General features: G+C 46.5%; 1 protein-coding gene across 3 annotated transcripts in view; it reads right to left on the bottom strand.

Moving 5' to 3' along the window:
• Positions 1-12,123, bottom strand: part of TMEM245 (transmembrane protein 245) — a 94,120-nt gene extending 81,997 nt beyond the window's left edge. For all 3 annotated transcript variants that reach the window (XM_074824972.1, XM_074824982.1, XM_074824991.1), the window contains exon 1: positions 11,378-12,123. In XM_074824972.1, the coding sequence (XP_074681073.1) occupies positions 11,378-12,001 (624 nt within the window). In that variant the 5' untranslated portion in view covers positions 12,002-12,123. The remainder of the gene's footprint in view (positions 1-11,377) is intronic.
• Between the last annotated feature and the right edge of the window lie 723 nt (positions 12,124-12,846).

The following is a 12,846-nucleotide window of genomic DNA, read 5'->3' as shown; positions in this document are numbered from 1 at the left end:
TCCAGTATGAACTGGAGTCAAAGGCAGCCAAGTGGTACGCCACAATCGACATCACCAATGCATTCTTTTCAATTCCTTTGGCAGAAGAGTGCAGGCCACAGTTTGTTTTCACATGGAGGGGTCTCCAGTATACCTGGAATCGACTGCCCCAGGGGTGGAAGCACAGCCCCACTATTTGTCATGGACTAATTCAAACAGCACTGGAAAAGGGTGATGCCCCTGAACATCTACAGTACATCGATGACATCATTGTGTGGGGCAACAAGGAGAAGAAGTGTTCAAGAAAGGACAAAGAGTAATTGAGATTCTTCTGAGAGCTGGGTTTGCCATAAAGAAAAGCAAGGTCAAGGGACCAGCACAAGAGATTCAGTTCTTGGGAATAAAATGGCAAGATGGACGCCATCATGTGCCTATGGATGTTGTCAACAAGATAGCAACTATGTCTCCACCGACCAACAAGAAGGAAACACAAGCTTTCTTAGGACTTGTGGGATTTTGGAGGATGCATATTCCAGGTTACAGTCAGCTGGTGAGCCCTCTCTATCAAGTAACCCGAAAGAAGAACAATTTTGAGTGGGGTCTTGAGAAACAACAAGCCTTTGAGCACATCAAACAGGAGATAGCTCAGGCGGTAGCTCTTGGGCCTGTTCGGACAGGACCAGCTGTGCAAAATGTACTTTACACAGCAACTGGGGAGCATGGCCTCACATGGAGCCTCTGGCAGTAGATACCAGGTGAAACTCAAGGTCGACCATTAGGATTTTGGAGCCGGGGATATCAAGGATCAGAAGCCCACTACACTCTGACTGAAAAGGAGATACTAGCAGCATATGAGGGGATTCGAGCCGCCTCAGAAGTTGTTGGTACAGAAGCACAGCTCCTCTTGGCACCGCGATTGCCTGTATTACATTGGATGTTCAAAGGAAACATCCCTTCTACGCACCATGCAACCAGTGCTACCTGGAGTAAATGGGTAGCGTTACTCACACAACGAGCTCGACTGGGAAAACCCAACCGTCCAGGGATCCTGGAAGAGATCATGGACTGGCCAGAAGGTAGAGATTTTGGAGCACTGCCTGAGGAGGTGGCTTGTGCCCAAGAGGCACCACCATATAATGAGTTACCAGAAGATGAAAGGCGGTATGCTCTGTTTACTGATGGATCCTGTCGTGTGGTAGGAAACCATCGGAAGTGGAAAGCTGCTGTGTGGAGTCCCACAAGACAAGTCATTGAGGCCACTGAAGGAGAGGGCAAGTCAAGTCAGTTTGCAGAAGTAAAAGCGATCCAACTAGCCCTAAAGATTGCTGAATGAGAAAAGTGGCCAGTACTGTATCTCTACACTGACTCCTGGATGGTGGCTAACGCCCTGTGGGGGTGGCTACAGGAGTGGAAGAAGACCAATTGGAAGCGCAGAGGTAAACCCATCTGGGATGCTGCATTGTGGCAGGCCATCGCTGCCCGAGTGGAAAACGTGGCTCTAAAGGTACGTCATGTAGATGCTCACGTGCCCAAAAGCCGTGCCACCAAAGAACATCAAAACAATGAGCAAGTAGACAAGGCTGCCAGAATTGAAGTAGCTTGGCTGGACCTGGACTGGGAGCGCAAGGGTGAGCTATTTGTAGCTCGATGGGCCCATGAAACATCCGGGCATCTTGGGAAAGATGCAACATACAGATGGGCTCGTTATCGAGGGGTGGACCTGACCATGGAGGCCATCTCACAGGTCACTCATGAATGTGAAACATGTGCTGCAATCAAGCGAGCCACATGAGTAAAGTCTCCCTGAAACAGAGGGCGATGGCTGAGTTTTCGATATGGTGAGGCCTGGCAAATTGACTATATTGGACCACTGACACGAACACACCGAGGCAAGCGCTACATACTCACTATGGTGGAAGCAACTACTGGTTGGCTCGAAACGTACCCTGTAAATCATGCCACTGCCCGAAATACCATCTTAGGTCTTGAAAGGCAAATTTTATGGTGACATGGTACTCCTGAAAGAATCAAATCAGACAACGGGACCCATTTTCAAAATAATCTTATAAACTCCTGGGCAAAGAAACACGGCATTGAGTGGGTGGATCACATCCCTTATTACCCACAAGTGTCTGGAAGATTGAAAGATACAATGGACTGTTGAAGACTATGTTGAGAGCATTGGACAAGGGGGGATGGAAGCACTGTATACATTTAGCAGAAGCCACTTGGCTAATTAACACCAGAGGATCTGTTAACCATCCTGGTCCTGCCCAAACAAAACCCCTTCATACTGTGGGAGGAGATAAGGTCCCTGTAGTACACACAGGGAAATGGCTGGGGAAGGCAGTGTGGATTGCTCCTCCCTTGGGAAAAGGCAAGCCCACTCATGGGATTGTTTTTGCTCAGGGACCTGGATGTACTTGGTGGGTAACACGGGAGGATGGGGCTACTCAGTGTGTGCCTCAAGGAAATTTAACCTTGGGGGGAAAATAATCTGTGGGGTGAGTTGTATGTTGCAGGAAGTGATGGAGGAAGTAGGAATGACGAAGAGTGAACCAGATACGTGCAATGATGACCCAAACCTAGCCGGTGCTGGAGTCCAACAGTCAAACATACTGCTCCTGTCCTAAACATCCATCTTGACAGATGGGAGCCAAGTCACTGAACATCTGGAGGAGTGATGAAAGCTTACGGAATGAATAAATGAGTGTTATGTGGAACCTGTGCATGACGTAAATGGTATGGAATAAGGGGTGGAGACTGTACTGGGTCTGGCTGAGCCGGAATTGGTTTTGCCCTATAGCAGTCCTCATGGTGCTGTGTTTTATGTTGGGAGCTGGCAGGGTGTTGATAGCACACCGGTGTTGTGGCTACTGCTGAGTAGTGCTTACACAGCACCAAGGCTCTTTCCAACATTTCCCCCCCACAGTGGGACAGGGTGGGCAAGATCTTGGGAGGGGACACAACCAGGACAGCTGACCCGAACTGACCAAAGGGATATTCCATAACATATGATGTCTGCTCAAGTATAAAGCTGGGAAAAAGGAGGAACGGGGCGGAGTCACCCCTCACTACACGTATTGGAGCCCTGCTTCCTGAGAAGGCCCGACATCGCCTGTTCATGGGAAGTAGAGAATAAATCTGTTGGCTTTTTTTGCTTCCGCACGTGGACCTTTGCTTCACTTTGCTTATATTAAAACTGCTTTTGTTTTACACACAAGGGTTGGATTTTTTTCCTATCTTATTTTCTTTCCCCTCTTTGCCCTGTTGAGAAAAAAAAGGGGGAAGGGGGGGAAGTGATAGAGCGACTTGGTGGGTACCTGGCATTTAGCCAAGGTCAAACCACCACAAAAGGCCAGATTTAGACACATCTAGGCAAGTCTGAAGGGCTTCAGTTCTCTTTAAACTGCCAACTGGATACAAAACTACACCACTGAAAAATGCAGCTTTTATATTAAGCTCAAGCATCTGCTTCAGTGTTTTGATTCTTCTTTTCAGTGTTGGAAAGTCTAGGATTTATCAGCATGACCGTATCACTAATGTTACTGAAAATGTGTTTCCAGTTCCAGTTAAAGTTGAGAGAATTTGAAAATCTCAGACACTCTTTTGGCTTTGGCATCATTTTTCAAGAATGAACTCTTTCTTACTACTCAACTCATGACAACATTTATATTGATTTATATTGAAGAGTAGAATTCATTATTTACACAGTTCACTCCCTTTTGTTCCTATCAGCAAGTTAAACTCTGAGGGAAAGGTTTTACACATGAGCCCATTTAATAGCTCACTGCTACTGGAAGCAGCAGTTCATTCTCTTCCACTGCAGTCCCACCTCTTCTGCACAACAGCTTCAATGTTCAGCCAGCCAGCTCCCTAAACTGATGAAAAACTATCCAGGAAAAAAACCAAGAGTTAAATTATAAACTCACTTATAGCTAAACAGGCTCACAGAGATAAGACAGGCACTGACAACAGGGCAACTGAACCTTATGTCAGAAGTGGGATAAGCAAGAACAGCCCCTCACTGGTAGCAAAGCTCCCAGAACAACTTGGTCTTCCTTGGGATGTTGCCCCAACAACTCAATATCCAGCAGCGAACACATTTCCTACCTGTTTCATGTAAACCACCCCATGGTAAACACAATAGTGAAGACTAAGTAGAATAACCAACAGTTACTTCTTTGGATATACGCTCTGCCAACCTTCCAAAAGTTTCCAGTTTTTAACAAGTCAGGACCTATCAAATGGCGTGTTTCAACTCTTTATTTTCTAGTTGTGGCTCTACCCTCTTCCTTTGCCATTTCAAAGCATCATTTTTTTTCCAGGCTGCTCTTTTCCACTTGGAAATCATATGGCAAAGTTTTTTAGGGTTTGGTTTGGTCTTTTTAAATTGAGATATTTAAAGTTATTTGATGAATCTATGGATCCAAATTGGTTTCCAATTTTCCAGTTTGTTTCAGGGTTATGACAAAAAAAAAATCCTAACTATCTCACTGCTTCCCTTTAACATTTAAAAATATTATTTTCTTTTGGAAATATATATTTTTATTAGTTTTTCTTAAAATAGGAAATCCTTAAAAACATTGAACAAACATTCACATGATACTTTTGCAAACTTTTAAAATAGTGCTGCACTGAGTGAAGATGGTTGAAGAACTGATCTTTTAACAGCAGATCATTATTCCTCCTCAGTGGCGATGCAGACTGGTGAAAGAAAATGAACCTACCGCAAAAGCTGAGCAGAATAGTACTAGTTGGACTTTAAAGATGAGGCGACACAAGGCATCACTAAAAGCCAAACTGTGTTTGTCACAATGGACATTACAGCAGTTTATCTGTCTGTTCATTTGATAATGGTTTTCTAAACAATAAAAAATAAGGAGGCAGATGAGGAATTATGAAAATATCATTTTGATTCCAGCTTTCAGAACCAAAATTAATTCCATGTGCCTTTACTGTATAGTGCACAGTACACAAGAGAAAATATCCCACAATGTGCAGAGTCTGGCAGAATGAAGAATGTATAACTGCCCTTCATTTAGCACGGAGACAGTCTTTATCAGACACAAAACCAAAAAAACCCCAAAACAACTGATCATACATATAATACTATTTCCCATCTCACAGAAAACTCAACCACCTCGTCCCTTCACTAAGGAAGCCGTCACTTACCTAAGCAGGTAGATGACATCCTAAGTGAATGCAAGTAAGCATAAACCTGACAGACTGGGTTATTCCTTGTCCTAAACCCAAAGGATTAGAACAGCATACCAGTTCCATTTCCTCTAGAAGCCCCACTGTGACAGATATCCAGACAGATATGTTTGGTGTTAACACACACAGACTGCTAAACCACATGAAATAGAAGCCTGGTGTTTAGTGAGACTACCCCTTTTTGAAGGGACAGAAGTATGAACTTCTAACTAGAAACCTGGGGCAGGGGGGAACTGACCATCAAAATCAGCACTGCCACACTGAAAAACTATTTTCAATGTGTTCTGCAACACTTCCTACACTGTTAATTTAAGGAAATCCATTACATCCACAATATGCAAAAGACTGCAGCTACGGATGTTGAAAATATTCCTCCTTTAGTTCACTCGTCTTAATAGAACAGCTATTTGTGAGAAACTCCCTTAATAAAAACACTATTCAGAAATCAAACTCTTCAGGATTCACTTGTGAAAAGAGGGGTTTCAGAATACATCAAATTCCCTGCAGAGAGAGGGACCACTCCTCTGACATGCTTCATGATGACACTTTCACAAGAGATGGCTCCTCAACATATGCAGCTTCTTCACCTTCTCGCTTTATTATAGAGAATGTGGTTAAAATTCTGCTGGACAGTTCCATAACAAGCATTCCTTTCAGAGGTGGTAGAAAAAGAAGTATCACTGTGATCAAATACTACACATAAATACCAAAAAATCCCTAACTCGATGTAGCATATATCTTTAGGCTGAAGGCTGGAGACAGCTTAGTGCCTAGGGCTGCAGTTCACGCATATAAATCTAAAGCTTACAAGCCTTTTCAAGAAAGGGATCTCACAGCAGGTTCTCCCAAAACTGGGTGGGTGTGGAAGGGAAAAACAAAGGTGGAAAAGTAAACACTATCAACACCGCAGTCCTTCCCTGCCCCTCCCCATCCTGTTTTTAAATAGGCCACACGTGGTCTCTACACAGTTGACCTCTACCAAGTTGTGAAAACAAACCAAAAACTGTGGGTTGGGTACATGTGTTTACAGTCAGTACCTGGCTGTATGATTTAAAAGTCATGATACCAAATAAAGAAAGGATTATTATAAACAGCAGAAAGAATACTTAACTGTTTTTTCAGGTGTGTTTTTTTTTTATGCTGGGCAAGTTTTAGAAACCAGCAAGCCTGCTCAAAGAAGAAAGGGAAGGAAAAAAACCCCAAAAAACCCAAACCCTCTCTGAAACACTCAAAAAATAGGAATTATATGCAACTCAAAAATAAGAACTGTGTTTTTCTCATTTATAGTTACTCCAAAATGATAGTCAAACTTAGCCCTTCCCTCTGCTGGAAGAGAAATTGCCCCATCACGTGAACCTGGCAAAATGTAGATGCATTTTCGCCTCCATAGATGAGATTCAATAGCACAGTGGAAACCAAGCATCTTGAAACCTGTGACCCAAAACATTTACCAAGAACCATGTTTGAGAATTTCTATCTGCAAGGGTTACTTTAGGGGCTGCTGACATTTAGTACCAACACAAATGGAGGTCTCCCTGGTGGATGTCTTCGATAGTTTCCCTGACAGGTAGCAGACAGACAACAGGCCAAAACAGACAAGACCTACTTTGACAATATTCCAACGTAGTGGTCATGGCAAATGGTGTTTCCAGATTTGCCCAGCACTGTACTGAGGAAAGGATTGATTAGGTCCCCTAACTGCATGCTAAGCACTACAACAAAATGAGTTGTACCTAGTACAGTCAGAGGTACACATACATATGAGTACACAGTTCTGACCCTGACCAGTAACTTGTGACAAACCAAGGAAGAAAGACTGGCCATGGGAGAAAGATTTTGACAGCCCTATAACCAAGTTCACTCCAGAGAATTCTGCCAATTATATTAGATTTAATTTACTAAGATGCACTTCAGAGTCAATGTAGAGCAGCTGTATAATTCATTTCATCTATTCAGATCTACAAACTATTTTCTAAATAAATATGAGCATGTGAACCCTGCTGGAAAAAAAAAAAATACAACCAATAGCTGGCATTTCCTGTATATTACTTTAAGTGTAAAGCATCTGACTAAAGTAGTTTGAACTCTTGCCATAAAGCAGAAGAATTTCCTCTACCTTAGACACAGTGCTAGATACAAGCCTACTTCCTACAAAACTAGGATCACAAGGCAGTCCAAGATTAGTCTTCAGAAGGTATGCTAACTGCAAGGGTAATCATGCTGAAATTGTCATAGCCTATAAGCATGTAAGAGTATAGTCAGTCCACTATGGGACTTTTAAAGAAAAAAAGATACAGAAAAACACTCCCCTTCCCTACTATAAGTAACTGAAGTTCATGTAGAGTGTATGTCCTCTATGTAAGACTTCTACAAACAACTCACAGAGAAGGCTGGAGTCAGAGCAAGGAACTCAACTGGAATTTATAACCAGCTCCTAGCTCTAAGGCCCAGTAGCCCACTACATTTCTTGAGCAAGCTTCTTCAAAGCTGATGTGGGAACTGTAAAGCATAAAGGGAAGGAAAAGGAGATGGCAGGAACAAGATACTTGCAGAGTAGCCTCAGATCTTGAACTTGTTCTTCAAATGGAGTGTTTTGCAATTATCTATCAAACATTTCCTAACATGTTTAGGATTCCTAATTCAAACTGCAGGTGTGACTTAAGAACCACAGACAGGAATATAGCCATTTCCAAATGTTCACTCATCAACACCATGAATGGCTTTCCCATATTGGAGGACAACAGTACAAGAAAGCTCTGTAACATACTGGTGCCAAGATACAGTTTACTATGTCACTATCACATGCAATTGCTGCATTTGGAGAACATTTTTTTCTGGAACCAAAGAGAGTTTCTGTCTCCGTATCACGGCCTAGTAGATACCATAAAAATACCTTCAGTTGGAGAACGCGAAATTGGCATCCCCAAAATCCGCAACTGCTCTCAGTCAAATTCTAATGATAGGCATCCTCTCACTTCTCTAGCACAACAGAGGGAATTAAAAAGGGAGAAGACAACGATGCATGTTCTTCTCTGTAAGCAGCAGGGCCTTCCAGATGGGGCAAAGCTCCAAATAAGAACAAATACACAGTACACCTTTGCAGCTCAAGGCAGAATCATTTGTGGCTGGAGTACAGACATTCATGGTTCACAAGATGAAAATTACCATAAACAAGTTTACTATGCTAGTCAGATACTGGTCTCAAACTTAAAACAAGCCATGTTCGCTCGTCTTTTTTATGCTTTTAATAAATGATTTATATATCATATTCTTGGCAAGAAAGTATTCCTTGCTAAGTGGAAAATTTACTTATTTTATGTTAATCAAGTCATTCCGTATCAAAATATTTCAAAACACAGAAATCTAAATCAGCTTAGTGGGCTGCTAAAAGAAACAGTGCAAGAAATTAAATTACCGTTACTTTTTCTTATCACATGGAGTATCTACAAACAGAAACAGTTGTAATCTTCATGCAAGGTAACATACAGAAGGAACCATGGAGGCTCCAGATCCCAGAGCAGAACAGTACAATGGAGCAAACTGACTCGTAATATCCAAAATTCCTGTGCAGCTAACAAGCAGACTGTACACATGCAAACAGTCTTGCAATATAACATGGCAATTAAATGGCTTTAAAATGATTAACTGAAGTTAAAGCAGATACTATTAACTGATCCAGCTCAAGGCTCCTCAGCAGCATGGATAAAATTAAGTTATCCTGCTACAGCTCTGAGATAATATAAATCAGGTAACAGCAAAATTCAAGAAACCGGAATAGGAAAACACTGTAAAGTGTACAGATGATGCCAGGCTGAGCAGAGGTTATTTACAAAGGGAAGCCCCACCGTTTCTTTCTCATAGAACGCCCCAGAAAGAGACATAGGCAGCTTGCTTAGAAAGCTACAGCAACTGGTTCGCTTAAGGAAGCCCATGGTCAGTTATTGTGACATGAACCTGAAATCTTCCCAAGGAACTCAAGTCAGAAGAGTTTTGGGAGCTTATTATCCTTTGGCCCACTTAAAACCTTACAGCACTTCAACGAACACAAGTGTCACACCAGAAACAAAAGTACCAGACACTGCTAAGCAAAACTGCACTGAGCACACAGAGACATCCAGCGGGGCATTACAACAATAGTTAGGAGGTTACATTGGTGCAACTTCCTTTAGTACCCTTATACTTACCCAGTTAAGTACAGCTTAATTAACCAAGTTTGATAAAGGACTGGACTTAGCCAAGTTGGTTAGTGTAGCAAATTGCTGATTTGTTAAAATAAAATGGGTAGGCCAATGCACAGTAAAGTCTTAAGCTTATCAAGTAAATTGTGTGGCAACTAATCAAAACTTCCCATCAGAACTAATCCATGCTTACATTCTTCCAACACTTGGCTGAAGGTAAAGATGGTTGTATATTTATAAAAATAGAGAGCATCTCTGTCTACTCAGTCTTAATTATACTTCTGAGAACAAAACAGAACAGAAACACATCTCCCCTGACATTTTCCAGAGTATGACAATGCTTCAGAATAGAAAGCCAAGAAAATCTCTTCTCCCAATGTTTACCTTCAAGAGACAAAACACATTTTCCAGTCCATCCTATTCACACCAGAAATAGCTCAAAACAACCTTTGTCAGTACATTCAGGAGAACTATTACTTGTTTCTGGTATGCACCTCCAAAGTTGTGTTTGAGATATCAGCATAGACCAGCTCCACCAAAGGAATAAAACTAGTATTCGAAGAACATGTGTAATTCAAAATCAGAAGCCTGGACAACCTTGTTTGTTTGTTTTCTTGATAGTTTCTCTCTCTCTTGCCCACATAAGTTGATCAGTTTTGGGCAGTTCTTCAAGTTTTATTTCCACTGTGTATGTCACTTTCCACCTTGGGGGGGGGGGGGGGGGGGGGGCAGGGGGTGTACATGTTGTTTAGTTAGTTTAAAAACTAGAGCAGCTTAGAAAAAGTCTTTTACGCTAAGCAATCTGAGCATGTCAATCATACATCACCATTTTCTAAAAGTGTAACTTACTGCTCTTCTGTGCTTTCACATATCCATTTACTTCAGATATGTAGCCTTTCTTGCATTTTCAATTATAACTAGCAAAGTGAAAATTAGTTCTGCCAGGGGTTTTAACTTACCTACCTACTGAAGACAAGACAGGGAAAAGTAGTAGTCTCCCAGAATCTTTACTACCATATGTAAAATTTGTAAGTTAGATAAACAGCTTTAGTTTTTAACGTTCAAACTGAGTTTGCACCATTTGATACTTTAAGGAAAAAGAAAAATCAGTACACTGAGAAACAAGCCTTAAGATGCCTTTCCCCTCAAGTCATTTGCAGAGCTGACCTGCTATTTCACAACACTTAAGACACATCTCACAGCTCAACAGGGTCGATGTTTGCCCAAGACCTCACCTGGATTACCTCTGACTCAACAGCATCTCAAAACTGGGGCATGACTAAACGACGGACCCAAAATGCCGAGAGAGAAAACGTATCTGCCTCTGCTGCACCCCCCGTCTATACGAAACACCCCTCCACGCCGCGGGATGGAACTCGGGAGCTCCTTTTAAAGCTGTTTTACACACACAGCTTCCTCGTGAAAGCGAGGTTTGCCCTACGCCACCGCGACGCCCTGACCGGGGGGGCTGGTTTGCCCGGGCATCCCCGGCGCTGCTGCCGCCCCCCACCCCACCCCACCCCCCCCTCGAGCGACGCTGCGGCGGCAGTCACACCCGCGTGCCGTGAGGAGAGTTTCTGTCTCCTTTACCGGAAAAAAAAAAAAAAAAAAAAAAAAAAAAAAAAGGCTGCGGTGACTTCAAACAGGCGATTTGGGTCATCCCCCCGCCCCGTCCTCGCCGCCCTGCCAGCCCCCCGCCACCGCCGCGCAACAAGTGAGATGGCGGCCGGCGCCGCGCCCCAGCCCGCGCGCCGCAACCGCCCCCCGGGGCAGCCCAACGGCCGCCGGCGGGCAGGGCGCGCAGGCAGGCAGTGCGGGCAGGCAGTGCGGGCGCCACGGCCGGCCGGCCGGCCAGAGGGAGGGAGCCGAGGGCCGCATCCCGGCCCTCCCCGTCGGGCCGCGCACCTCCGAGGCGGGGAGAGGGAAGCTGGCGCCCGCCGCCCCCCCTCCCGGGCAGCCCGGCCACCCCCGAGACCCCCGCCCCGCCCGAGGCGGGCACTCACCCACTGGCTGCTGAAGTAGTCCAGCCCCTGGCAGATGAGGCGGGCGGCCTGGGCCAGCAGCACCTGCACGCCCAGGGAGCTGCCCAGGCAGTAGAGCCCGTAGAGCAGCGGCCCCCCGGCGCCCAAGAGCAGCAGGAGCCGCCGCCGCCGCAGCACCTGCTCGCCCAGCGCCTCCACCCCGTAGTTGGCGAAGCAGATGGGGAGGAGGAGGGCGGCCAGCAGGACAGGCGTGCGGGAGCGGTGCAGGCGGCCGAGCCAGCGGCGGCCCAGCGCCGTCAGGGAGCTCTTGAAGGGGTGCAGGAAGGTGCCGCAGAGCACAGCCCAGAGCAGCGGCCGCAGGAAGGCCTCCAGGATGAAGTAGACCAGGACGGCGGCGCCGCAGCACAGCCCCGCGAACAGCAGCGCCCCGGTGTTGTAGAAGGCCTGCTTGATCGGCTTCTCCAGCCGCGGCAGCGACATCCCCGCCGCCCCGCCCGGGCCGCCCAGCGGCAGCCGCGGCATGGCCGCCGCCCCCTCCGCCCCGCCGGCACCCGCGCTGGGGGACCCGCCCGGCCGCCGCTTCTGCGCCGGCGAGCCCGGAGGGGCCACGGCCGGAGCCGCCGGGGGCTCTCCGCTGTCAGCCATGGCGCCCGCCCCCTTCCGCGCAGCGCCGGGCACGGCCGCGGCTCCGGCCGCCGCTGCCACAGGCGAGGGCGCGGCGGGGCGGCCGGGGGCTGTATTGCCGCCGCGCGGCTCCGGGCACGGCCGTGCGCCCAGTCCGGCGGGGAAGGGGAGTTGCCGGCGGGGAAGGGTGCTGGGAAATGTAGTCCTGCCCCGGGAGAGCCGCCGGCCGCGCTCCCCCCCGCCTCCCCCGCGGCGGGGCCTGGCCGGGGCGGCGAGGGAGGGGCCGCCCCAGAGGGCCTCCACCCCGCCCTCCCCGCCTCGGTCACCGCCGAGCGCGGGTCGAGGCTTCCCCGCGCCTTCGTTACTCTTGCTGAAGTCGTTACTCTTGCTCAAGCTCCAAGGGCTGGAGCTTGAAAGAGCCCAGCAGCTTGCTTCACGTCCTCATCCCCATCCCAGCAGCGCAGCCCTGCCGCAGCTCCCTCAAACGCTCTCCCATCCCTACTCTGGAGCAGAAAATATTCGGAAATTTGCAGTGTCATTGCAAGGTGGAGAGCAAGACCGGTTAGACCAGCTGGAGAATTTTGCCGTGTCTGAACATGTTCTGGCATCAAATGTTTAACAAGGAAGCATCTGGTACTTTTAATGGGAATTAGGCCCGCTGAAAAAGTGGTTGTTCTGTCTGTTTTTTTAGACCTGCCAGCTGTGACATTGTGTTGCATCAAATGTTTTTTTGCAGATAATCAAGGGAGGAGCTAATTTCCTGCATCTGGCATACACCAGACTTCTGTGTCCATGCGTGAGGGGGACAGCTAACGTTTCACAGGTGGTCTAAAGGCCTCTGTATAAACATGCTTGGTCTGAGCAAG

The sequence above is a fragment of the Strix aluco genome, chromosome 1 (genome assembly GCF_031877795.1).
Source record: "Strix aluco isolate bStrAlu1 chromosome 1, bStrAlu1.hap1, whole genome shotgun sequence".
In the NCBI taxonomy this organism is placed as follows: domain Eukaryota; kingdom Metazoa; phylum Chordata; class Aves; order Strigiformes; family Strigidae; genus Strix; species Strix aluco.
This window is presented reverse-complemented; position numbering and strand designations above follow the sequence as displayed.